Source organism: Branchiostoma floridae, chromosome 13 (genome assembly GCF_000003815.2).
Source record: "Branchiostoma floridae strain S238N-H82 chromosome 13, Bfl_VNyyK, whole genome shotgun sequence".
Lineage (NCBI taxonomy): Eukaryota > Metazoa > Chordata > Leptocardii > Amphioxiformes > Branchiostomatidae > Branchiostoma > Branchiostoma floridae.
The window spans coordinates 17003936-17030183 of NC_049991.1; the positions used below are offsets into that span (position 1 = coordinate 17003936).

A 26248-nucleotide genomic window follows, 5' to 3' on the forward strand; every position below is an offset into this window, starting at 1 on the left:
AAAACTTGTTATTATATAAAATGTTTTCAGTGTCCTCTTTTATTCATCAGTTCTAATTGGGTTATTATAAGTCATTTATAGATATGTATCTTTTTATTGATTCGTGATGACCTTTATTATATTAGAATTGATTTGATGATGTAACACTGGCAAAGTAGTGTTTAGCACTTTATTTCAGAATCTGCAGTTCACAGATGTGTATTGTAGCTCTGTAAGATTAAAAATTTTAAGAATAGAAAAATACAAGGGTTAGAGTATATATGTTGTTGCTGTTATTAAAACATATAACCAATACAAATTTGGTGGCAATTTATATATATATTCCAAGATATCTCAGGCAGGCCACTAATTTTGCCTTCCCTCCCTATATACATTTCTGAGAAAAAATGTTGAAGACAAGAACCCAGCTTTTTTTTACTAGAAGTAGTAGTAGACTCAGAGCTCAAGTCTAACTGCAGAGGGCATAGTTGATGTTCATGTCCCAGAAACCCAGTTCCCCAGGAATAGCAAAACAAACCTGGTCCTAATCAAAACAGCCATGAAGGAAGGCCATGTTTCTCCATCCAGACTGGCAGGTGTATCTCATCACATCTGCTGGGTCATTCCAGCACTTGGACCTGGTAGTCCTTAACCAGACTAATGTTGTTAAAGGGTGGAGCCACAAATAGCTAGAAAATAAAAATGTTTGTCAAAGTCAGTCCACCACATGATGTACATTTATATGTCTGTCAGTGTTACATTGATGAAGGTTATACATCCAGGTAATAAGATACGCCAAAAAGCAGACATTCAAGCGACTGCGCAGACTTGTCCAGTTGATTGAATATCTGTTTTTCGGCATATATGTGTAATTAAAAGGTCGACAAGTTGACCCACAAATAGCCAGAGAATACCATCATGTATAGATCTCGATGTTTTGGAAGTCTATTTTGAGAGCACCATTTCATGCACCAGCCTTTTGTTGACAGACATTACACAGTCCCCATGTTGGTGTTTCGGCTACAAAAACACTTGGGATTTGGAGGAAATAGTTGAAGGGCATGTCATGGCTACATTTCTACAGGGAAGCCATGGGAAAATCATATAATTAAGGAGTTAAATTACTAAACTACTAGTAAATCTTTTAAATCAGATTTGAAACCCCTCTCCTAATCATCATGCATATGACATGTCTTTTCACCGATTCACACATTGCTTCCTGTTTCAGTGTTGACTGTTCACCAAAAATGCGAGGGTTAGGAATACATGCAGTTCTTTGTTGAGACTTGAGGTCTAGTCGGTTACTTAATTAATTCCAGCCAGCATTTCCAGATATTTCCAGTGGGCGGCACTTGACTATTGCACAAAAACTGTTTTCACTTCTTTGCAACCAGTTGGCTGAATCATCAAACAGTTTAAAGGTAACCACAAGTGTATGAAAGAAAAGAAAAAAAGATGAAACAACTACAGATGAACTTGTATAAAACATCTATCAAATCTTCAAGCAGATCATACAGTAGCATTTTATTAAGATATTATCAAAAGCTGCCAGAGGAGCGAAGCTGGTCTAGAAGTACATGTATGTGCCCATTTGACTCCCTTTTGCTGTTTACTAGTATACTCCTTGGCCAGCTTTGATACTATCTTATGGCACCGTAGGATCTGCTTGGAGATGATAAAAATTATTGTCTTGAAATTCCAGGAATATGATAGTGTCACCAATTCTACAATCTACATTCAGTCACCAAAAGACTAGGCATTCTCAGAATAGTGTTGCCCCAACTTATCTAATTTTGTCCTCCGGTGCCAGACAGTGCTTTCAGACGAGTGTGTTGTATTGAATTACCTGCAATAATGGAGCCACGTTTATCTGGCTAAAAGCATTATCATGTCCTGTCACTGTCTGTGGTGCTGAGATAACCTCCGGCACTTCAGTACTCAGGCTTTTTTGTAAAGAGGGAACAAGGGAACGAGGGCACTGTGCCCCCATGCTCTAACCATGTACTGTATAACTAATTTTTTTATTACCCTGGGGAGCACATTCTCTGACAAGCATAAAATCAGATTGACCAGGGATGCTACTGCTAGTAGATCACATACACTAGTAGATGGCTGCAGTCTTCAACTGTGATCGTCACTTCAGCAGGGCTTTTTCTGAAGAGGGAACAAGGGCACTGTGCCCCCATGCTCTAACCATGTGCTGTATTACCCTGGGGAGCACATCCTCTGACAATTATGAAATTAGATTGACCAGCAGGGATGCTACTACTAGTAGTACTAGTAGAAGACATATGGTTGCAGCCTTCAGCTGATCGTCACTTCAGCAGGGCTTTTTTCTAAAGAGAGAACAAGGGCACTGTGCTCCCATGCTCTAACCATGTACTGCATTACCCTGGGGAGCAGATCCTCTGACAATTATAAAATCAGATTGACCAGGCTCGGGATACTAGTTACTAGAGGATCACTTGCAGAGTATGGCTGCAGTCTTCAACTGTGATCTGCCTGACCGTAATTTCCCCCCTCAGGATCATGAGGATGACTTGTCTTTAGAATTATCCATTTTATCATAAAACTACACACCCTTGAACTTGAAAAGGGGGCCTCCTCCCTTTCACACTATTTCCCTGCTTGGTAGCTCTGCTCCCTCGAAGTGCTCAACTTTGTAATTTGTCTTGTACATTAACCCCTGCTTCAGTCCCTTGAAAAATAAATTTAAAGGTAAACTGAGTTGAAGCATAGTACTGCATTAGTACTGCATTATATATCGTCCTTCCGCTAGATGTGTTTTCAGTCAGCACATCGGGTCATCATGAGTTTCTCAATTCATAGGTTTGACACCTATGGCCTAATGCAACTGAGTCACTCTTGCTGCCGTTGCCACTAGGACATGACAATTGTGAAGTGCATGTACAAAATCTCTGAAATATGCTAATAAACAATCAACTCTTGATCGTATGATGAATAGGTTAATTGTGAGAATAGTAGACGGTTGAACTAAATGTATGATTCCAGACTGTCCTGGTGACACAAAAGTAGCCCATACCTCTGCATTATTGATGAGCTTGTGTCTGACTGCAGGAATTTATTGTCGTTCCTATTGAGACTAAAGCCAGCCCTTGACCTAAAATAGGTATGTATTATTGATATTAGGTTACCCAGATTTCTCCATGTTGGTAGCAACATTTGTAATACTGTAATTCCTGATTTTTTCACTGTAATGTTATGTTCACGGTTTTCACTGTGACAACTATAACGTGAACTTATCATTACTGATAACAAATAAATCACAGCCTTTTTTAATGCGCACTTGTCACGACAGTGAACATTTAGTTCCGAGAACAAGTTAATTTTCTCAGACCGTGAAAGTTTGGTACCGTGAAGACAAAGTGAATTACAGTAGTTTCAGGACGAATTGTCTGGGTATTCATAGCACTATCACATTGCCCACGGTATTCGGGCGTATCGATGGAAGATGAGCCCTATTTAAGATCGACAGAGGGTTGCGCGTATTATTCACCTGAAAACCGTCCCTGTCACAGATAAGCCATACTTTGTACCTAGTACAATTGTTGTGCAATAAAGTTATTATTATAAGCAAGGCTCGGGCGATTGCCGCAGAATCATCATCTGATTGATTTTCGCCAAATGTGACAGAGGTAAACTATTACCAGACTGCTGTGTAGCAATATTCTGTAAGATTTTCAATAATGCAGAACAGAAATGGTTGGTTTACTGCTTTACTTGTTATAATGAATTATACTACTAAATGCTAGTTTATCAGTCTTTATATTTCGTTTGTCGGACTGATGTGTCCCATGTTGCTGAGTGTCGATTTTTGGCATCAGATCAAATGGAAAAGTACTGCAGAACAGTTACTTCGTTCAAGTAAGCCCTGTCAGAAATCATCCTCCGGCAAAAGGAGATGATTTTATGTCTGCTCTGTATACGTAGCAAATCAAATTTGGGTCTCCAGAGGACGCCATCGTAAAATCACTGCTTAACAAGCAGGTCGTGTGTAGTGTTAACTTTTATGTATGACATGCAGCGCAATACATTCCAAAATGTTCCATCTTTCAATGAAATTGCTTGCCATTTTACCATTCCAATTTCTAAGTATGATTATAAAGCATTTGGTTTGCAAATAAAAATCTGTATCAACCACTACACTGTAAGTGAAAATTTATAATGGTTGAAGTGCATCTGTGAAGGAAAGACAGACTGGCATGATGTACATAACTACTTCATTTACTAAAACCCTTGCTGAGACTTTTTATCCATCCGTCTGCATCATGTGATAAAAATGTATGTCTTTCAAACCCTAAAAATTCATTCCACGTCATTCAAAATTAAAGAAATCAAAGATTCTGTTTAATGATACCATTTATGTCAGAATTTGTGATGGTACCATACAAGAGAAGTAAAATTCACAAGGCCATAAATGAATGCTCGTTACCAACCTCCCACAGTTCCCGTCTGTACCAGACGTTGCCCTAATTGGCCGACGCCCCCGGGATGTAGTTAACCTTTATTTCTGCGTGGCCCGAACCTTGATGATTTCCTGGAAGAGCACCTGGTCCAGCCTTAGTAACCATGGTTTCCATGGCAACAGGGAAGATTCAAAGAAAGAGTCCGTCTGAAAGTGACATCGCCAGCTGTGGTCAGCACTTGTTCTGTCCTTTAAGAGGCTTCTGAAGTAGTTGCCATGGCAACAGAGAAGACTGAAATTGTCCTTTTTTGCAGGAGCATGTCTGTAGTGGTTGTTAGCCTCCATAGCAGGCCCTATGGGGCCTTTTTTATGTCGTTTTTTTTTTGCTCGTAAAAATAATACACTTTTGCTGTGCATAAAAGTATTTGGTCGCTTGATCATTGGCCCCATAGAGCCTGCATGATTTTGGGCCCTCAAAGCAAAATAAATAACCTATTATTAAAAGAAATCGGCCACAAAAGTTTATTATGAGCCAAAAAAAGACGGAAAAAAAGGCCCAGAGAGCCTGCTATGGAGGCTAAGTGGTTGACACAGCAACAGAGAAGGTTAAAGTCCGTCTGAAAGTGACGTCACCAGCTGTGGTTGTTTTGTCATTTTTGCAGGAGAGACCAACAAGGGCGTGTCCACAGTAGTTGCCATGGCATCGGAGAAGACTCAAATTCACCTTTTGCGGGAGGAAGTCTGAGAGAGGAGGTTGAAACAAAGAGTCCGTCTGAAAATAATCTTTGGTTGTTTTGTCATTTTTACAGGAGAGACCAGCAAGGGCGTGTCCACAGTCGTTGCCATGGCGTCCCCGATGAAGGTTCCCCTGAGCACGTCGCCCCTGGCGTCCTCACCCCTGGGGTCATCGCCCCTGGCCCACTCCCCACGGAGATCTCCCATGTCGTCCCCGGGTAAAGACGGTTTCCTGCTGCCCAGTCCGCTGCCCACCAGGAGAACCCGCACCAGATCAACGTAAGTCTCATCTGCTGCATTTTACTGGTAATGTTTTATTCTCCAACTACTGTAAATGCATTTAATTTAGCAGGGATTTAATTTCATGGTAGCAGGAAAATTGAGTTTTTGCGGTGGTTTTAATTTTGTAGCACCATCAGCTGAGCACCATAGACTGTAGTCAAAAACTATAATGGAAAAATGTTCGTGGTGGTTTTCAGTTTTCGGTGAAGTGACCATATAAAACCACCGCTAACATTTCAGCATTTACAGTAACCTACTAGTGGTGACCAACTAGATCAACGTAAGTCTCATGTGCTATACTCTACAGTTAGTGTTTTATTCTCCAACTAACCAACTACTGGTAACCAACCAGATCAATGTAGTAAGCCTCATGTGCTTCACTGTACAGGTAGTGTTTTATTCTCCATCTAACCAATTACTGGTAACCAACCAGATGAACATAAGTCTCATGTGCTGCACTCTACAGTTAGTGTTAAACAAACTTGGGTAAAGGACATGTTGAACACAAATGATAGAGCTGGTTACAATGAGTACTGAGACAATACCAACATTTCAGACAGCATCCACTGTCTTTCGTCTGTCTGTCTGAAATGTCTGATGGTTTCCACAATCATATCTAGCTGCTTGAGTAAATGCTTTTTGGTGTGTCTTCTTACCTGAATGTTTAACCTTCTCTGAGACAAAAAACTAGTATTAGTAGTAAACATGTATATGACAAAACACTGTTCAAAGCAGATGTGAAAAGTAACTATAATTTGAATATACAAAAAAGTTGGGATAACTTTTTGGACTTAAAGCCACAAGTCTCAGATTATGTGTGATGATGTGTAAAAGTAGAAGTTAACAATTGTGTTGTGCAGGATTTATTGTTGTACAAAGTCCCAGACTGCTTTCCTGCCGGTGCATTGATCTAATCTACTTCAGCACTGATGGATCACAGGAATCTGTGCAACAAAATTACGGCTTGTTTATCGAGTTCCTCTGCTGGATTGGAAATTTGGCAACTAGCATCCTATAAAACATGTATTACATTATTGCCTCTCCCTGTAATGCTTTGGCTGTAAATCAAATCAGAAAGTCACTAAGCAAAAGGTTACGTGACCCTGCCCTTATTAGATTCTCATGTTTTATAAACGTTGAGAGAAACATTGTGCGCATTCTTGAATATTTGAATTATCTTTTTTCCTGCAGTTTGTGTTGACTTTACTTTGCAAAATCATCCTCAAACGGACAAAATGCATTTGTTTACAATTTGTCTTTGAATGCGGGCTTCACTTCTGAAGTACAATGCTTTTGTATGCTTCAGTAAATGTAGCAGAATATTGAAGAAACTGTATGCAACAATTTTGTTGGTACCCAGATGATGATTTTTCAGCACCAGGGACAGGTCCCACAGTGGTACTCTTGTAATACAACAATCCAACAATGAATTTAGCTCTAGATTCCAGAAACTGAATCAGTTTACTTTGAATTTGGTACATGAAGTGCTTAGAATTAGTTAGATGATAATCTTTCAGCACCAGGGACAGGCCCAGGCTTTTAGCCAGGCACGCAGCCAGGCGTCCTTTGGATGCAATGTTCTAAAAATAAATGCTTGTACTGGATCAGGGATGATACTGGATGATACTGGATTACATGTAACCTGTCTGGTAGTATTCCCAAAAAAATTGTGCCTCAAAATGCAAGCAACGGTTTGTCAATGAGTTTTATCAATTTCAAAATTCTCTTGGGGAGGATTGCCCCAGACCCCTACATGTCTGAGGCGCTTAACACACGGCAAGAAATTTGGACCCCCAAGGATAAAATCCTAGCTAAAAGCCTGGACAGGCCCCATGATCTGACCACACTGAAACCTAAAACCTTGTGCGACATTGCTGGTCTTTTGCTCTCTATCACTTTAAATCTTACAAACACTACCAGGCTCAAATTACCACTTCCAGATTTTGAACAGCGCCTTTGAAAACCACTTTACAGGTTGAAGAAAATCACCATGACGTTGGTCAAATACTTTTAGCGCCCTACGTCTTTCGGAAATCAATACCACTCCGTTTTTATGAGCTTTCCTATGTCTTTGGTGCCTGGGCGACGCCCACACAGTTTTCCTCGGGACTAAAGCAGCGTTTTAGCAATGCAAATTGCTATCCGAGCACTGCACCCCGCGGAGGTGTGTCCCTGTTTGCCGCGCTCCATTAGACTGGATGGGGCATAAAATGTGTTAGAAGTGGGGGCATGCATTAGGAGGGGACAGTACATTGTAGTCTTTGGGGATGGAGAAAAATGAAATGATGAATCGACATTGAGATTTGGATTGAAATAGGAAGGAACGATCTTGGAGTGTCAAACTGTGATTATGAATCGTTTCAATTAAGAGTTTAAGAGATGATTTCTTCAGGGCAGACAGATTAAATTTTGACATCCCCCTAACAAGGAAATGGTCCCGTGATAACAAATGACTGTTAGCATGATTTTCTACCTGTTTACACTAATAACAGGTACATAATTTGCACTTGGCAGTTTGAAAAAATTCTGAATCATTACAATTAGAGAAGATTTCTAATTTCCTTTCTTCTAGACAGAAAATTTTGACTTCCCCTAAACAAGGAAATGGTCCCGTGATAGCTATTAGCATGATTTTCTACCTGTTTACACTACAGGTACATAATTTGCACTTGGCAGTTTGAAAAAATGATTCTGAATCATTACAATTAGAGAAGATTTCTAATTTCTTTTCTTCTAGACAGAAAATTTTGACATTCCCCAAACAAGGAAGTGGTCCCATGATAGCTAATGGCTGTTGGCATGATTTTCTACCTGTTTACAGGTACGTTTTGCATTTGGCAGTTTGAAAATAATCACAAGCTTTCAGTTGCAAATGAAAGAACTGGATTGCGAAAATCACAGCCCATCCACCATCAGTCAGTTGTTGTAAACAATTTGAAATAAAAATTACGCACAGGATCGAGTTTGATTATCTTGTTTTGACAGCCTACCTTGACAATATCACAGTCAGTGGTTTGGAAAAATGTTAATGGAGGAGTTCAAGCTCCAGCAAACAGCATTGATTCATGGTCTTTTATGTTGATATTTTTATGTTTGCTGGGATTTTGCACATAGCTTGTGGACAGCCTGAAGGATAATGCTCAAGGCAAGCCAGGCGTCTGTTATGTGAGTTGTTTGTTAGAGGATTTCTGCAGTGTCAGTGCAGGATCTCTTGTATCAAAGATTTTGTTTGATCATGATTTTTACTCTGAAGACAGGCTTGCTGTTTTATGTTGCCCAAGACTCTAGTTTCAAAGCAATAGGGATGAAAGCAGTTAATTTTTCATGTATCATCGTGTTGGATGGGAATGAATGGTTGGTGTGTAATGCTGGTAAGCAGTAAGAATCAGGATCTGACTGGTAATCTCAGAATACACTCAGCAGGCTTTAGATGTTTTTTTTCAGTTCCACTCTTGTATGGGAGCACGTGTTGTTGATTCTTGTTATGAAATCTACCATTGTAACCAGATGAAATACATTCTAATTGCTTCATTTTATTTTCATTTTTATTTTGTTTCGTTTTTATTTTCATCAGTTTATACATAAGAAATACATTTTCATAATTTCATTTCATTTTTTTTCACCAGTTGTATGTCATAAAGTTCAGATTTTGGGGAGAGATGTACATGTAACATGTACATTTCTGTCTCAGGATGGACAAAGGGATGCCAGGGTCCTGGAGACTTCCCTGACTTTACAATGTCAACATTGGCAGGTCTTAATCTGTTGTTTTCATCTATCAAATGTTAAGTTGGTATCATTTTGACTCATACCTTAGATGATATCTATCATATATAAGTCATGAAATAAGGGAAATTTAGACTTAAACTAAAAAACCTTCAAATTACCCTCAGTTTGCTAGGTCTCCATCCCCTGCCACGCCAGAGTCCTACCTGTCAGGGTGCCATATTTAAATCGTCAGTCTTTAACTGATAGTGATCATTTTTATTCCTCCCTGTTTTCCCCAGGTCACTACGAGCCTCGGCAGGACCCATGAAACGCGGGATTGTGAAGAACTTCTGTCGACAGAAAGGTCACGGCTTCATCAAACCACATGATGGTTCAGACGACATCTTTGTGCACATCTCAGAGTGAGCAGTCTTTAAATTTGATTGGTCCTCCACTATGCCTTTGACATATAAAAATCTAGGCAGGACAGGACAGCATATATAGTTTACTTACTAGTGAAATAAAGAATCCCTTATATACAGCCAGTATATATGTCCTTCCTTTATTGTTAGAATAGCAAAATTATTAGAGTTAATAACATGAATGATTTTATCGTTTCTCCACATTTTTATCGGCAAGTATTTGTGCATGGTACAGTTTAAAATAAGGTCTGCATGCTCTTTAACGTAAGGCGCAGGCAGCCTATTTTTAATCCCCATAATTCGTAGGGAAAACCATTTTAACTACTTAATTTGTAGCAAGGCGACCAAATTAAGCGTAATTGCCTTCCTTGATGTAGCGTAATACGTAGGGGGCTCTTTTGAATTCAGTGTAAATCGTTGTCGCGACCCCCAATGTACAGACCCTCTTAAAACAGAGTGACGTAAATCTATATTCGTATTTCTTTCTATAATCATACTCTTGCAGGATGTGAACCTTTCCTCAATCAAGTCTCATTGTTATTGTTATAACTAGATTTGAATGTTTATCTACTTAAATGTTATGACCTGATTGAGTGCTGTTTGTCCACAGTATTGACGGAGAGTACGTCCTGAAAGACGGAGACGAGGTCACCTATAAGGAGTGCCCCATCCCTCCCAAGAACCTGAAGGTACAGGCCATCGAGGTCACCATCGCCAACCTGGCGCCGGGAACAACCCACGAGAGGTGGGAGGACTACAACCCTCGCGACCACATACATGACCCCTGAACTCTGACCTGTACCCGGGCAGTAGAGGTTAAATGCTGAAGTTCAAAGTTCATGGTTGAAGATCAGATAAACATGATCAGTTGAAGATGAATAACAAACTTGAATCAACAAACTTAATTCATTTCTAGTGTAGTATGATTTCATCCTTTGCAAACATTGAATGTTTTTGTCAGAACCAGATTTTGCTGTGTTTGACTTTGAGACAAAATGTTTCACTGACAGACAAAAAAAACATTGTACTGTTAAGTAGAAGATGAAAAATAATGATCATATAGAATCTAGTGATACCAATGCCATCTATGAGGACAAGATACCATCGCATCTGAGTATCTCAGAGTGAGTACTTAAAGACAAGAAAGGCAGCCATAACTTCTTTATAGTTTGAAACTTAAAAGTAGTAACATGTATTAAGATTGTACAACCAATAGTTATCAGTTATTGTAAGGGCCTTTTTTTTTTTACAATGTACTCAACAATGTCGTAAAAAAACAATGCTTATCAGACTAAGGTTTGTAAGGTTCGTGTTATCAGTTCAATGTTTTGAATGACTGAAAAGGATTAAGAAATTAAAGTAATTGATGACTTTAGCTTTAATTTTTTTCAAATAGAATTTTTGTAACCTCATTGCACATATAAAGGTGTTTGGGGGCTTAGGTAGGGAAGATTAATTGTGGTACATATCTGTTCTAAGGTTGCACACTGATATACATATATAGGATAGCTGTCTTACACTTTCTTTATGAGTGGGACTGGAAATTGTTAGAAAAAAAAATGTTGTGGAATTTTGCAGTGTCTATCATTTAGTGACCTTATTAATTGATAAGTATGTAGAATGTTGAGGCATGCAGTCAACGGCATTAGGTGATTGAAATAGTTGTAATTTTAGTTTTCTAGAAGTAAAGCATTCCTGACCATTCCTTACCTTTATCCCCAAAGACTGTTAAACTTTCCATTTGCTTAGGTAGAAGTTATTGCATCAAGTTATGATTGGTAATAATGAAGTATTGGTAACAGGTTTAGGCAGCAAGGAGAAGGTAGATAAAGGAAAAGTGGTCAAAGGAATGATGGTACAGATTTTCAGAAATTTTGAATGTTGAAAATGTTTTTGCATTCCTTATTAAATGATTAATGATATTTAATTAAGAACACGAGATACTATCCAATCCTTGTTCATTAAAACAAATTCCATTTTTTGTAGAGAATTTTTTTCTCCTGAGATAACAAACATTTCTGTGTTCCTTCCTATGACCAAGTTTCCATGCCTTGTTGATAAAAACAAATTCCATTTGTAGGTAATGATTAGTATAAATATCAATGTTCATTTTTCAATGTTTCACCTACTAACTGAAGATGGTGTTTGAACTATACTGAATGATATTCATTCTGGTAAAAAGTTATTAGAAAAAAAGAACTACTAGTATCTTGCGGTGAACTATGGAGAAAGCAGGCTAATATGAATCAGACAAATTTCTTTGACACTAATTGCTGGGCCACAAACTTAGCAGCTTCCCCCTCCCCCCAACACACAAACAAAATTTGATCAAAGTGCACAATAAAAAATGCAATCAAAGTATGTCCCCAAGTATAAAGTGTTTGAGTTGTTAGACTTTTTATTACTTGACCATAACAGTTAAATTAGTAGTTTAACCCCGTAAGACCATATGTACTCTCACTACATCACTCACGTCAGTGTTGGAACAACAGTTTAACCACATGCATTATTACTTGTGCATTTTGAGCAAGGAGTTTACCTTGATTTGGAAGAGCTATACTATCGAGAACCACTTTTCAGAGACTGTGATGATGCATTGATACAAAATGTGATGATTACCTGATGTTTTGTCCTGAATATTCTTTAGAACTTATTTAGAAAAAATTATTGATGTAGAGGGACATCTGAAGTAGCTCTAATTCCATGTTAGGGTCTTGTTGATCTTTGCTGTATGCAGGTGTGTATATATGCTTTGTTAATTCCTTTAGATCATAAGGATTATAATAATTGAGTATGAGTTCTGTGTTAAGGTTTGCTGGGAAATAAGATGTTCAGTCTAGTTTTGATCCTTTGGAGTAGTTGAGTTGTAGATCATAGGTCCAAAGTAGGAGGCTTTACTGATGATAATACAAGTCACAAGTTAGCTAAAAGTTATTGCTATAGGTTGTTATGATTACTGCTGTAATGCACCATAATTTGCCAGAAGAATTGATAAATGAAATCCCTGAACTTGCACACTAGTAAAAGATTGCTAAAACTTCAGACCACTGTTTTTTTCATTTTTTTTTAAAATATGAATATAAAAGTGGCAGCAATATATACCGTATATTCTCGAATAAAGTACGCACCCCAATTAAAGTACGCACCCCTGATTTTGGACAAGTCTTAGACAGATCTTTGGGACTGAAAGGTAAAATGGAAAACCTCAAATAAAGTACGCACCCCTTCTCCACCAATTTTGAACAGACCTTTAACTAAATAAATTCGAATTTATGATGTTTTCCCCAGGTTATTTTGCATGAAATAACCTGCATTTACACTGTCATTGTCTCTATGAACTTGTGAATTGCCTACTGCAAATTATAAAAATCACTGAGAACTGGTAGAAGAAATCAGGAAAAACCAGTTGTACAAGTCAAAGTCACTAACTCAAAAGGATTGTATGCAAATGCCAATCTTATGTAAATCATGTTTAGACAATTTCTTTGTTTCATGTTTAGACAACTACAAGACAACAACAATGTGCATGTTTTGAAACATTACAAGAAGTGTAGCTCCACCTTGCTTTATTTTAGGCTTTTTTTTACCATTTCTCTGTGCAGTCACCTCAAATAAAGTACGCACCCCAACTTTGGCAACAACTTGTAGCACCTTTTCAATTTTGAAAAGTTAAAAAAGTGCGTACTTTATTCGAGAATATACGGTATATAACGTTAAGTATATACCGGCCAGATAGATACAATGTAGATACAGACAAGCGAATGATATACGATAGTATACCGCCAGAGGGCGCTAGTGACAGGCATGTTGAAAAGACGAATACATTTTAGAATGGGTAATGCCAGCGACTGCGTTTTCTTCATAAACAAACTCGAATAGGGATTAAAAAGATATAACAGGGAAATAAGATACTTAACCTACTAATGAGGTTTTGTTGTATCGTATATATGTAGCGTTCAGCGGCATTGTTTTGAACAGACAAGTGTTACTAGTATTTTATATACTCCCCATAAGTAAATGTAATCTTCCATTGACCTCTAAACCCCAACATGCCCGCCATTTTGCAACATTAGGGCTAAGTTTCGCTCCAAAACCGGTCGTCTACATCCGTAAAAAAGAACTTCTGTTCTCATCTGGACGTTTCTACGTGTAACCAATAATATGGACGAAAAGATGTCCGTTTTAGAAGAGCTCGGAAGGACTAGCAAAGGTCGATTGCGGTACTCGAAAGACGTGGAGATCGGCACCAAGTCGGGAGACGCGGCCGGTTGGCTCGGTAGACTGGTGGTCAGGATCAACGATGTGGATCAGGTGCTGTCTGCGCTGGAAGCGGAGCTACAAAACGAGCAGAACGGAGAATCGCCGAGATCTAAGACCCAAGAAGGATTGTCTCCTCCTAACAAACCATCACAGAGGGGCACTCAACACAAAGAAACCATCCATGCTCGTCCGCAAGCATCCCAGGACTTGAGCCCTAAAATCATACCACCGGCAAAAGGACCTACAGGTTCGTCGGAAAATGGCGGAGACATCGTCAGGGCACAGCTCCAGAAAAGCGTCTCCGTGTACGAGCAAGAACGTCAGGAAACAGTCAAGGAAACAGTCGTCAAACAGAAGATACAGATGGAGCAGCAGATAGCAGGTAACGGCATTTTTCTCATCTGATCTCATCTGAATCAAACTAATTTTTAGGGTAACACTAACAAATAATTTATGGTCTCTTACCAAGGAGCTTTCACAACTTGCTCTTACAGTCACAGACTCACAGTTGAACTTTGATTAACGCAACTAGTAGTCTGCCATTATTCTCCAAGAAAAGAATGGAAGGAATAGAAGATATTAACAATCAACCTCTGCTTGGAGAGTGTTGATTTGTGAATTCTTAGATCCATGTACAAGTAAAGGGCTAAGAGTAGTGAGACCTGTCTGTATGTAAGTATATTTTATTCATATACATATCTTTGTCTTTGCACATCTGTATGCTACAAATGTACATGTATCTCATTTATGTCATTCAATTGTGCTTTGTATGTCCAATGTTATTTTATTTGCATACTAACTCCACTATGTCATCCACTTCTTGTAGGTCTGTGGCAGCAGGCACAGCAGCAGCTGTCCATCCTGCAGGACCAGCACAGACTGAACAGCAGGAGACAGCAGGACAAGGTCAACAACCTCCTGCTGCACCGGGGAGAGAAGAGTCAGCAGAGAATCCAGCAGTTGGAGGAGGACCATCGCCAGAGAGCCAGGCATCTAGACGCGCAGTTACAGGTTTGTCTTGGTTTGATAGTTTTGATTTTATGTTTCTGCTTATGTTTTCATATCTGTTTTGTTACCTAATTTGTTTAGTAGTTATTGATTATGTATCCTCCGTTCACTTATGTTCATTTAAACTATATGTTGGTGCATGTCTTGGGCTAGGCATTTTTAAAATGCATGACACCTTGATAAAATATTCATTCATTTATTCATTCATACAGGAGGCCATTGTACGGCAAACCCAGCAGCAGCGCAGAAAGCAGGCTTACGCACTAGAGAAGTTAAGACAGTTGATTAAGCAGCAAGAAGAATCGAACGAGGCAGCCCAGGCCATGACGACACTCCTGTCTGACTTTGGACAGAAGGACGCCCTGCCAGCAGATGTGCTGAGCGATGCTCACAGAGCGATGATGTTGACATCCAACCTGACAAGGCAAGTGTCTGCAGCCAGCCAGGCTGGCGGTACGACTGACCAAGTTCTCCAGCTGGCTCAAACCACTCTCGCTGAGGTCAAGGCCATAAAAACGAAGGTGGTACAGGCGGTAGAGAAGGCCCGAGAGGAGGCCAGGAAGGCTGATGAGGAAAGAGCCCGGCAGGCACAGGAGCAGGCCAGGGTGCAGGCTGCAGAGCAGGAGAAACAAGCAGCTCTGAAACAGGCGGAGAAGGCAACCGCGGAGAAAGCAGCTGCAAAAACCTCCTCCACCAAACCAGCAGTCCCTGCCGACTCCAAGGAAGCGTTCCTATCCACTTACACACAGAATATCAAAAGGTACAGGGATCTCCAAACTAACTTAGACACTTGTGTCCAGTCCTGCCTCCCCCTAGCCAAACCTACAGACTCGCAGCTGAAGAAGTACGCGTTCGATCTACAGAAGGCCGTGAACACTCCACTGAACGCCATCTCCTCTCACTCAGCCAGCCATGTGACAGACAAGCTGGAGAGGCTGTGCAGGCTGCTGCAGGGACAACAGGTGGAGGTCAGCGACAAGCGAGTTTCCGCCACCAGCCACCCCATGGCGACCCTCTACTGCAAGGAACTGCTGGCCAGGAAGTTCATGAAGCAGGGCATCGAGCAGATCGCGTCAAACCACGAGTCGGCCTTCCCCATCGCCGCGGTCGCTGTCGGCGTGTGGATGGAGTTCCCTGACGTAGGCGAGCTGCTGATGGCTCACTTCCACCGGGCCTGTCCCTACATCGTGCCGTTCTACCCCCCGAGGTTGGACGGTCAGTCGGACGAGGACTTCTACAAGTCCAAGGGGTACGCCTACAAGGAGGGGACAGTAGAAAAGCAGGACAAGTTTCTCAAGCGCATGTCGGGTATCATGCGGCTGTACGCCGCCATCGTGCAGACGGATACAGGGTCCAAGAAGCACCCCCACGGCGTGGCGCACGGCTGGTGCTGGCTGTCCAGCGTCATCAACCTGGACCCTGAGATGGACGTGACGGCCACTCTGCTGTACGACTTCCTACAGGTACAAGGAACTCTCAGGAGTCTTAAAACGCTAAAATTCAGGACTAAAATACACAAGAATTCTGCAATTCCCTATTTGAAGTATGCCTACTTAAAAAAAAGAAGTTAAAGCAAATAATCATGGTGGGAATGGACCATTTTTTTAAATTACAAATGTAAGTGCTATTTTAAACGAGTCGTGGATTCTACGTAAAGTTTGTCTTAAAGTTAACATATAAGCCAAGTCTAGCTGTACATTACACAAAAAATTTAAGTCATAGTTATTGTCATAATATTGATGTTTTTAATGTATGCTCTGTAATTTGTATTTTTTTTCCATTCTTATCTTACCAATAAGATATTGTGCAGTGTACACAATTCAGCTTTTAGCTGTGATGAACGATGTGTCATTAAACCATTCCTTCATCCATTCCTTCCTCCAGGTGGCTGGCCATGCCCTGATGAAGACCTACGGGAAACAGTTCCACAAACTGCTGCACATCCTGTGTCGGGACTACTTCACACAGATTCAGGCGGTGACAGGCGCCGGCCAGGGCGGGCCCGTGTCACGGCTGAAGGGGCTGTTAGAGGAGTGCATCAAGACACAGAGAATCGCTACACCTAAAGGGATGCTGACGTCTGTCTTCTGGACATCATAGTGCCTTTAGGAAGCCACTATAGTTCTTTAGTATAGGTAGAACTTGTCTTAGCCACCCAACTGTCATTGTTAAAGGGGCTGTTAGAGGAGTGTATCAAGACACAGAGAATCGCCACACCCAAAGGGATGCTAACCTCTGTATTCTGGACATCATACTGCTACATGCATAAGGGAAGCTAATTTGGTTTAGTACAGTTCAAGGGGCTGTTTGAAGAGTGTGTCAAGACACAGAGAATCGCCACGCCTAAAGGGATGCTAACCTCTGTCTTCTGGACATCTTAGTGCCTTTAGCGAAGGCACTATAGATCTTTAGTATAGATAGAACTTGTCTCAACCACCTGACTGTAAGTGTAACAGTTCAAGGGACTGTTACTGGTGTTAGAAGAGTGTATCGAGACACAGAGAATCGTCACGCCTAAAGGGATGCATGACCTCTGTCTTCTGGACATCATAATGCCTTTGGGGAAGCCATTATGGTAAATACCCTGTAAGTACTAGTACATGTAACCTAGTCCGTATAATTCATGCCCGGCAGTTTAAGTATTGTACATGTATCACTGATCATGAGTTACTTCTTAACAACTCCAACAGAAGTTGTAATAGATAAATGTTTAATTGAAGTCAGGTCCGGAGAGATAGCAATGAGTTGGGGCACAAAAGTATGTGTTTAAGATAGACAACATGTTGATTTGCATGTGTTACTATTGTCTTGTGGAAAATTGCCATCCATATTATGAAAATTTACAATAATTTCTGACTTGCTGTTTCTGTGCTTAAAGCATTCTGATTAACAAAACATGAACACATTAGTCTATAGTACTGCTGTTGTATACTACATAGCAGATCATGGCAAACATACAATGAAATTGGAGAAGGAGCAATGCAATCTTCGTCTTGTGCAGCAGTAAACAATTAAATGGAAAATTTTCTAACATCTGCTCTTTGCATCCATTTGTATGAAGGTATTCCCCGCCAAAATAAATTTACAGTACAAAATTATGACGATTTGATGTCTTTTGTCAGCTCAATGTCAAGGTCTTTCATTGTCTTTTATCATATTTTTGGGTCAGTATGCGATGTAACATGATTGTTTTTATGCAGATCCCCAAAATATGCCATAAAGGCATAATTATGCTATTACATGTACGAGACGATTGAGGTGAGAGAGGATGGGAAATGGTTTGGGTTTTCAGAATTTTATGCCGAAATATAGGATGGGCCATAATGCAATTAGTTTGAAATCCACTGTAGAATATATTTTGCCTGCAAAACTGGTGTGTTATGATACGTTTAAGAAGGTAAGATAGCGATATTTGAGTTCCCATTCACACTGCAGTTCTCAACATGCTTCACAGTCATACTAGAGAAAAGGATGAAACATTAGAGTCCTTTGACTTATTACATACACCATTTATTACATAACATTATCTAATTTATTCTAAAAATATGTTCTTGAAGTCAGGATGAATTACTGTGTCCAATTGCACTTACAAAATGCACTGAAGCTTAAGGCATATTTTAGTATGTCACAAACAACTCCATTTGAATTAGAAAAAAATAAATCTTAAAAAGACTGAAATTATTATCAAAAAATATTATTGGTCCATTCAACTCAGTCACAACCTTGAACTTGCTTCTGAACAGTTGCTGACACTGCATCAAAAACACATTTCCATCTACTTTGAATTAACAAGGCACCAACATTTAGGTAAACAAACAAAATATTTAATTAAAATGATACCAGCAAAACTACGAAAATGTAGCAATATTTTGTCATTGACGACTGGATGCTTACAACAAAGGAAGTTTTCAGAATCCTTTTCATAATTATATAAGCATACTGCATGGTGACTTGTCCAAGTACTGTAGTCATCTTACTTACATATACTGCCTTGTTACTTGATAGCTGCATTAAACAGTTGTATGACTGTGTACAAGTATAATATGATCATATACTGTGTATATGATAGTGACCAGCACTTATCCTCATTTGGTGTTTTGCATTGCCTACACAGTATTGAGGTATTTAAATCAACTTCTTTATCTTACCTCTTATGATTTAAACAATTTGGAGTTTGCAGAGTAATCTCAATATATCAATATTTTTATGATGCACAAAAATACAAAATAAAATTGCCAAGAGATTAATAACACATCATAATCAGTGGTAGTTTCATCGGAAGCATACATTATTCAATTTATGATGCTTTGTTAAAAACCCAACTTGCCTGCAATAATATATTGTAGACTGCAGACAGACACATTCAACAAATCATTGCAGTTACACACTTTTAGAAGTTCTAAAAGTCAATCAACATTACAGAGAGAATTTGTCTTAAATGTAACAGTGGTGTTTAAGTACTGCCTATCATCCTTGCCCAAGGGCTCTAGTGCTTTTGTGGTGACAGCGATAGCGGTCATGACTTGTGATTGTTCTACTCGCCCCTCTGGTTGTTTCATAAAGCTAGTTTTGTCTGAGTGCAGGGCTGTCTTCAGGACCCGTCCCTCCATCCCTGGATGGAAATTTGCTTTCTGGGATGGAAAAAAGTTACATCCATCCTAAGATTCTGAACTTTATGATATGAAATTGATGATGAAGTACTTTTGCAAGCTTGAAATAACAACAAAAACTAAAACCATGAACTCCCAAACAATGACTTGGACAGAAAACAATTTAAAGTTGGAGACAGCCCAGTCTCAGTATTAAAAGAACTTCCTCACAATCAACATTTACTTTGAATAATACCAATATTCAGATATAGAATCTGCATATGCATTCCCCAGATTGCTCTTTTTGATCTAACCCAACACTGTACAGTCAGGTAACCCTTGGTTCTCATACTAACTGCTATCTTCACCAGTATAATCTGGCACATTGAGGCACTGCTTGAAGACTTCACAACACTGACTTTTTGCAACACTTTTTGTCTGCTACACGGTAAAAGCCATATTGATCTTTTTCATTTTTTTCTGTTGTTTCCACAGGTTCAAACGTACAATTCTCTCCACTTTCCAATACAGACCTGGCACATTGAGGCATTAGTTGAAGCAGCTTTAACAATATTGACATCTTGCAATATGTTAGAATAAGTGATTTAATGTAAAGGCCACCGCAATTCAATTTCTTTGTTCTCCGATTAAAAAAAGATGCTAGATCAGAAATAGCCTTGTTGAGCTTTTAGGTACACTTCGGCTTCCACTTGTTGGCGGAAGTGGACCTTTGGGGAGCAACTAAAAGCTCAACAAGGTTGGACTCTAGGCTAGATCAGTAAAACAACATGAAAACAGACTATGAGAGAACGTCTACCAGACACCATAAGTTACTGTTGTTGTTGTACTCTATGGCTGGCTAACTTCTGGGACAAATTGTCATAAATTTGATTACGTACTCGACCAAGACAAGCAAGTCTATACCATGGTTCACACCTTATCTACACCTTGGTTTCAGAGAGTGAATGGAGTCAGATGTTAGATTTCCTCTGAACCCTATGTTCTCATGATGTCTTCTTGATAATATTTAAAATCAAAATGTCAGAGAACCAAGGAATTACTTTGCCGTGGCCCAACCAGGACCATCCCCGTTGTCTAGTTACTGAAGAAGAGTTTCTCCAGCTGTGCCCGCGTGTCGTCTGGACTGGTCACCGTGTGGCCGATTGTCCGGGGGTCAGCGAAGATCTCATGGTCATTACCACCCTGTGTGTGATATTAGATTAGAAGTTAGAGTTTTGAGAGTTGAACAATTGTTTCTCAACATCTCCATACTGTATAAACATGTTCTAAACAAAACAAAACAACACTTGAAGCACATAGTATATTTCTACACATCAAAAATACAATTACTTAAAAATATAGTTACAAATATCCATAAAATGTCCACAGAATCATGTTCTTAAAAAATGAATAAACTCTCACAGGGAACACTTACAGGCATTGTCTTGTCTCCAAAGAAGTGGATGGTTTTGTAGCCGTCCTTCTCCACATGGTTGAGGCAGTACGTCTTGTCCCAGCCTTTGGGGAAGGCATCAAAACTGATCTGTCCACCTGCAGCAAAAAAGAAATATCAGTAAGGTTCCAGACCAATACTTTTTCATTATTATTATTGGGTGGTCAACTGCTCTCTCTTCATGCAAGAAGCTAACAATAGGCAGGGCTAAATTTCAAGGGTCTGGAGTGGCTGCCAGGGGACCTCAATACGACTATCGCCAGGGTCTGGAGTATTTACCATTTGGCACTAACTCTAGTGACATCAATACAACAGCATTTACCATAGATGCTACCACAGGTAGAGTTTGAACCACTCACCTATTGAGAAGACCAGTCCCATGTCAGGAAACTGTTTCTGAAGTTCTGCTACAAACGTCTCCCTGATCTTGTGTTCCTAAATAACAAAAGAACAAATAATATCAGTACTGTACACATGGGGAAAAGCACGTCAGATTGACATGGTCCATATACACAAGATTTTCATTTGGTAATTTCAGCGCTAGCAGAAGGGGGAAAAGGAGTAGCTCACAGCATTTAATTTTAGCAGTGAGTTCAATTTAGTAGCTCAGAGCAAAAGAATACTAGTAATCAAATATGTTGTTGCAAAAAACTTGGGATTATGAAAGTTTAGTAGTTGAATAGTGACTACAAAAGTCACCAGAATTAAAAAATTACCATTTACTAATGAAGAATCACAGTATGTATTACTGTATGTAAATGCAATTTCGCGGTAGCACCATGCATTGTAGTCTCTTACTGCCATGGAAAAATGTTCGCAAAGGTTTTAAGTTCGCGGTGAAGCGGCTACCGCGAAAACCGCGCACATTAAACTACCCCAAAAGTTTCTGCCTACCTGATCATACTGGTTAAACTGTATCCTCTCCTCCTGCGAGCAGCTCCGCCCAACAGGACACACGTTAATGAGGCCGCTACGGAACTCTATAAACGTTCCTCTGGACGCAATACAAAACAAGAAAGTTATTGCTATAAGTTGAGTTCAGTTCAGTTCATTATGATCCTCAATTAGCTTGACAATGTAGCATTACAATTTACTTCTTAGCATTCTGATTTACTGCTTAAAAATGTAAAATGTAAAAGACTGTTGATATTTGACTAAGAAAGTTCAAGGCAATATGCAAATTAAGGCGGCCATTAAGGAAGATCTTACCTCTTGACAGGCAGTGTGAGTTTTGACATGTACTGTAGACAGAAGTTGATAAAAGACTGGAGTTTCTCTTCTCCCATGTGCTCCTGAATGTTCTGGGGAAAGAGACCAAACGACATTTCAGCATAATCCTGAGTACTAGTATTACCCTGCATGTTTGCTACAGTATCTAAGTGGTCATATAGAATGTATTAAAATATACGGATTAACCTGTATCAGTGACCATCTCTAGTCACTATAGATAGGATTGAAATGTATGTTTAATTATCGTAATACATCTAATTTTACCATATGTACTTTTGAAACTTACCATCTTTGCCAAAAGTCCCCCATCTTTGTAGGCCACCAGTCCATTCTCAGCAAACACGTAGTCAAACTTCTTCACAACTGGGTAAGAAAAAAATTGTATCATTAGAACATCATGTTTGTCATGCAAAGACTAGTATAATGGGAGCTATCTATGCTTTATCTCAATATAAACAAAACAGATGTAAGAAACTACAGCTTCAGTCATATTCAGACTCACAGTCTACTCAAGCCAGCCCGGGGGCGTACCCATTTTAGATTTAAACAACCTATCAATGAACAAACAGACACCCTACATGCACAGACATCTACACCTTTTCCCCCACACCATCCTCAATGTAACCCCCTGCCTGGCTCAGTAATTACAGCTCCCTCAGTTGAGTTTTTCAGACCAATGCTGGAGCCCCCCCCCCCCCCCCCCCCCTACTTTGCTCCTGATGGGGTAAAATTTGGTGATATTCTTGATAACTCCACACACTTACCATCCTCTCCTTTCATCTGCTCAGCGATCTTGACCAGGTCCGACCCCCCGACCAGTCCTACCACCACCTTCTCCTTCAGCTTCATCATAAACTCTTCCATGGACGACGTGATTTTCTACAACGTAAAGCAAAGTATTAAGTTTTGTGCTTTGTAAACTGAGCTTCCTCTGTATGTGCCTCGTAATTGCTTGCAAATAGAAGAAACTCTATTGATGCAACAAAAAAGTACAGTGACATTCGTTTGGTCAACTACAAAATACAAACACAAAATTCATCCATAAGGTCATGCTACCATCTGGTAGAGCTAGTTCCTTTGTAATAGCTTTCAGCTACTTGGAGAGCAATAATATTGTCAGTATGTTTTATATCGAGTCCAACATTTTAAAGTTGGCGAATAGTTTAAATTCTTGATAATCCCAATGTCTGTTTGCGGATTTATGAGAAATTTTAGCAGCAGAAAAGTACAACATTTGAGCTGAAAAAGGCCCTTTTTTTAACACTTTTGAATCTATCTATTTTACTACATGTACTAGTACTAAACTTAAATCTGTTATTCCATTCCTAAACCCCTCTCATTCAACCTGGATACCTGTGTGTGCATACACAAAGTACAAACAATAGAAACGTCTTACTGTGCAGTTTAGTCCCATGAAAAACATGTTTACCACAATGGTTGGTTTAGATCTGTCAATGAGCGAGCAACAAAAATCCTTGAACTCTTGCCACACCCATGGACACACCTCCCGTTCTGACCAATCAGCGTCAAGTAAGTAGTGTTACTGAAGGTCAACTCCTTGTTAGAAGTAAGACCTTTAGCATGCTTGCAACTATCTGCTTATTCCCCAAGAAAAAAATAGCTGAAACGAGCATTTTGTGAGAACAGGGGATCTATCTTTCTTTTGCAAAGCTTGCAGAGAACTCAAAGGTCTTTCTAAAAACACGTTTTGGCTGACGCAAGCGCAAGCGAGAAGTTGGCTTGCCACGTCAACAACAACCGATTGCTGTAGGCACTTCCTCTTTATCTGATTGTCGAAAATTATCTACACCCAAATTAAGGTTCAGGTAGCGATCAAAGATCTCACATTTTCAGAACCAGAGAGACAAACTTTGTAGCGTAGCCTGGAGAAAATCATGTACACAGGGAGCGTTCAGAGAACAGCTGATTTGGCACAGATTTGTGATCAGGAAAAAAAACAGACAAGTTTTCAAACACATCGAGTCCCACTCTGTTCCAACTTTACCTGTCTAGCTGCCGTCAAAGTACCATCCACGTCGAACAAACACAGAGTAGAGGTGTCCCTGGAAGCCATGGTGAGCGCCTGTGTTCTCTCTGTCGCTTGGAATGAGCAAAAATGAAGTTAGCGTGTGTCGCACTGTAGCGTGGTCGTAAATGTACACAGAAAAGCGCTTGTTAGGTTATACCACTAGTCAGTAGGGGGAAATAAAACTAGAATCATTTCTATATGTGTATGACTACACATAAAATCATCAATTAGAAAGAAAAGACAAAATATATAATATGAATTAATCTTCGTAAAGAAATTTTTGGACTATTAGGACAAAAATTACGATTTTAATGTTACATATGATAGTTTTCGAATTTTCTATCCCCACAGTATAGTGAACGATTCTACCGACCAGCTGATGGGAGCAAAGGTCAACATTATGATCCCTGATTGCCCTGATATTTGCACCGTACCCTACGTGACCATGTTACACGTAGGACTTCGGCACATAGACTACTGAGTAACGTATGGTGTATTTTTTATGACATCTGGACGAATATTTTTGTTTTCATTAATCAAAGTCGGATTTTGGCACAAAATGATACAAAAAATTAACGATTATTTCAAGTTGTGCAATTTCCAGTGTGGGTAACGTTAAGTTTGGTACCAAAATACTTAATAAGTGGGGAATTTCTGTATTTTATGTATGTTTAAAGATTCTTGGTTATCCTTTAAGTGCGGTTGTTGCCCAAAGTGGTCTTTAGAGATCACTGAAATAAAGTCTGCATTCACTTCGTGTTCCGCTTGGAGGCGTTGTGACAGAGCACGGACATCTCAATGTGGTTCAGTGCATTAGCCATCACGCACCGAGTACACTGTATAAACATATGGACAGTATCGGATACTGTCCGTATGCTTGTCCAAGCTGAGGTTCGGCTCCCGCTACTTCTGTCGTGTTTTAGGCGATTTTGTCAGACTTTGTATATTGTACCAGTGGACATGTACAAAATGGAAAGCCCGGTAGATACGCCTAAAACAAGATATACCCTGAGCCGAACCTCTCCTTGGAGAGTATAATAATATTAACAACAGTTAAGGTTTATAAGTAGTTTAGTACACACCAAAGTTTACAATGGTCCTTATTTTGCTCTATAGATTGCGTATCATGTATAAATGTGATTGGTGAAACATGCAGCAGGCGCTAATCTCCAGGCAAATCTCTCTGGAGCAGAGACAGTATCTAACAATGTGTAAAGGGCTATGTATTGTCCACATTCAGTCGCCGCATGATGATGAATGTGACAGTTAAAAACAGTTCTATAAAGGAAACCATTCAAGCAGTGACAGAAAGTTAGAAAGTCATGCAAGGTATCTGCATTTTCTTTTCTTTGTTTCTTTTTTCTTTCTATTTCTTGCCTTCCTTCTTTCTTTCTTTCTTTTCTTCTTTCCTCAATCCATTCTTTCTTTCTATTCTTTCTTTCCTTCGTCATTGTCTTTCTATTTTTTTAATCATTTTTTAGCATTTCAGGAACCAAACGTAGGCCCACCCTGCTGGCTGGTCTGATATAAAAACACTGTCCATCTGTGTTAACGTCAGACCACCATCTCCGTTAGCCATGTTGGTCACACGAAGCCACAATCATCGGTCGCGTTAAGTTGTTGTTAGCACCAAAGATGCTTCATACAAGAAGACCGCATTGTCAACGCTAAGAACACAACTTGAGGCTTTTAAAGTACGAATGAAAATGTGTTTTTCTCTCAGAGCGTATCAACAAAGTCTAGTCGTCTAAATCTTACAAGCCGACGAAATCCGTTTCTCCGTACAGCTTCGATTAAAGCCACCTTTTTATGGTAAAACCTGTGACGCTGTTTATTTGCATCCCTTCAGCCCAAGTGTCCTTGTGGGCAGGCCTTGTTGAGAAACACAATAAACGAACGTGTGTAAAAAGAACAAGAATAGTCTTTTATCCACTGCCTTTCTTAATTGTAGCTTGTGTGTGACCCAGGCGCCCGCCGCGCCACAAAGGCTGGTGCGGTCAGGACGAGTTGTCAGCAATATTCAAGCGTCCAGAACGGCGGTAAACATGACGTAGTTGTCTACACAGCAGGGCACTGTGCTTCCCTCAAGGACACGCACCCTCTGGCCGTTCGTTGAACTTTGGTCGG

The 26248-nt window shown here is 39.8% G+C and overlaps 3 protein-coding genes across 3 annotated transcripts; 2 read left to right on the forward strand and 1 right to left on the reverse strand.

Annotated features, from left to right (window-relative positions):
- The first annotated feature begins 5213 nt into the window (after positions 1–5213).
- Positions 5214–10431, forward strand: LOC118429508 (calcium-regulated heat-stable protein 1-like). The gene is made up of 3 exons (XM_035840005.1): positions 5214–5419; positions 9430–9552; positions 10163–10431. Exons 1-3 carry the CDS (start codon positions 5250–5252, stop codon positions 10338–10340), a joined length of 471 nt encoding a protein of 156 aa, XP_035695898.1. The 5' UTR covers positions 5214–5249; the 3' UTR covers positions 10341–10431.
- Positions 10432–13671: 3240 nt separating this feature from the next.
- Positions 13672–16930, forward strand: LOC118429623 (nucleoporin GLE1-like). Its single transcript, XM_035840170.1, has 4 exons — positions 13672–14194; positions 14639–14823; positions 15033–16283; positions 16705–16930. Exons 1-4 carry the CDS (start codon positions 13714–13716, stop codon positions 16918–16920), a joined length of 2133 nt encoding a protein of 710 aa, XP_035696063.1. The 5' UTR covers positions 13672–13713; the 3' UTR covers positions 16921–16930.
- A 3350-nt stretch (positions 16931–20280) lies between these two features.
- Positions 20281–24212, reverse strand: LOC118429743 (phosphomannomutase 2-like). Its single transcript, XM_035840364.1, has 8 exons — positions 24098–24212; positions 22857–22971; positions 22379–22455; positions 22072–22163; positions 21757–21856; positions 21222–21297; positions 20845–20960; positions 20281–20612 (listed from the first exon to the last, which is right to left on the reverse strand). The coding sequence occupies exons 1-8, from the start codon at positions 24164–24166 to the stop codon at positions 20505–20507; spliced, it is 753 nt and encodes a 250-aa protein (XP_035696257.1). The 5' UTR covers positions 24167–24212; the 3' UTR covers positions 20281–20504.
- Positions 24213–26248: the final 2036 nt, after the last annotated feature.

Bases quoted from the DNA above. Each gene is read 5' to 3' on its own strand.
- LOC118429508 (XM_035840005.1), top strand. From the start codon at position 5,250: ATGGCGTCCCCGATGAAGGTTCCCCTGAGCACGTCGCCCCTGGCGTCC. The intron at 5,420-9,429 runs GTAAGTCTCATC...TGTTTTCCCCAG, and splicing joins AGAACCCGCACCAGATCAAC to GTCACTACGAGCCTCGGCAG. The intron at 9,553-10,162 runs GTGAGCAGTCTT...GTTTGTCCACAG, and splicing joins ATCTTTGTGCACATCTCAGA to TATTGACGGAGAGTACGTCC.
- LOC118429623 (XM_035840170.1), top strand. From the start codon at position 13,714: ATGGACGAAAAGATGTCCGTTTTAGAAGAGCTCGGAAGGACTAGCAAA. The intron at 14,195-14,638 runs GTAACGGCATTT...CACTTCTTGTAG, and splicing joins GATGGAGCAGCAGATAGCAG to GTCTGTGGCAGCAGGCACAG. The intron at 16,284-16,704 runs GTACAAGGAACT...TCCTTCCTCCAG, and splicing joins TGCTGTACGACTTCCTACAG to GTGGCTGGCCATGCCCTGAT.
- LOC118429743 (XM_035840364.1), bottom strand. From the start codon at position 24,166: ATGGCTTCCAGGGACACCTCTACTCTGTGTTTGTTCGACGTGGATGGT. The intron at 22,972-24,097 runs GTAAAGTTGGAA...TTTACGTTGTAG, and splicing joins CTTTGACGGCAGCTAGACAG to AAAATCACGTCGTCCATGGA. The intron at 22,164-22,378 runs GTAAGTTTCAAA...CTCTTTCCCCAG, and splicing joins GGGGACTTTTGGCAAAGATG to AACATTCAGGAGCACATGGG.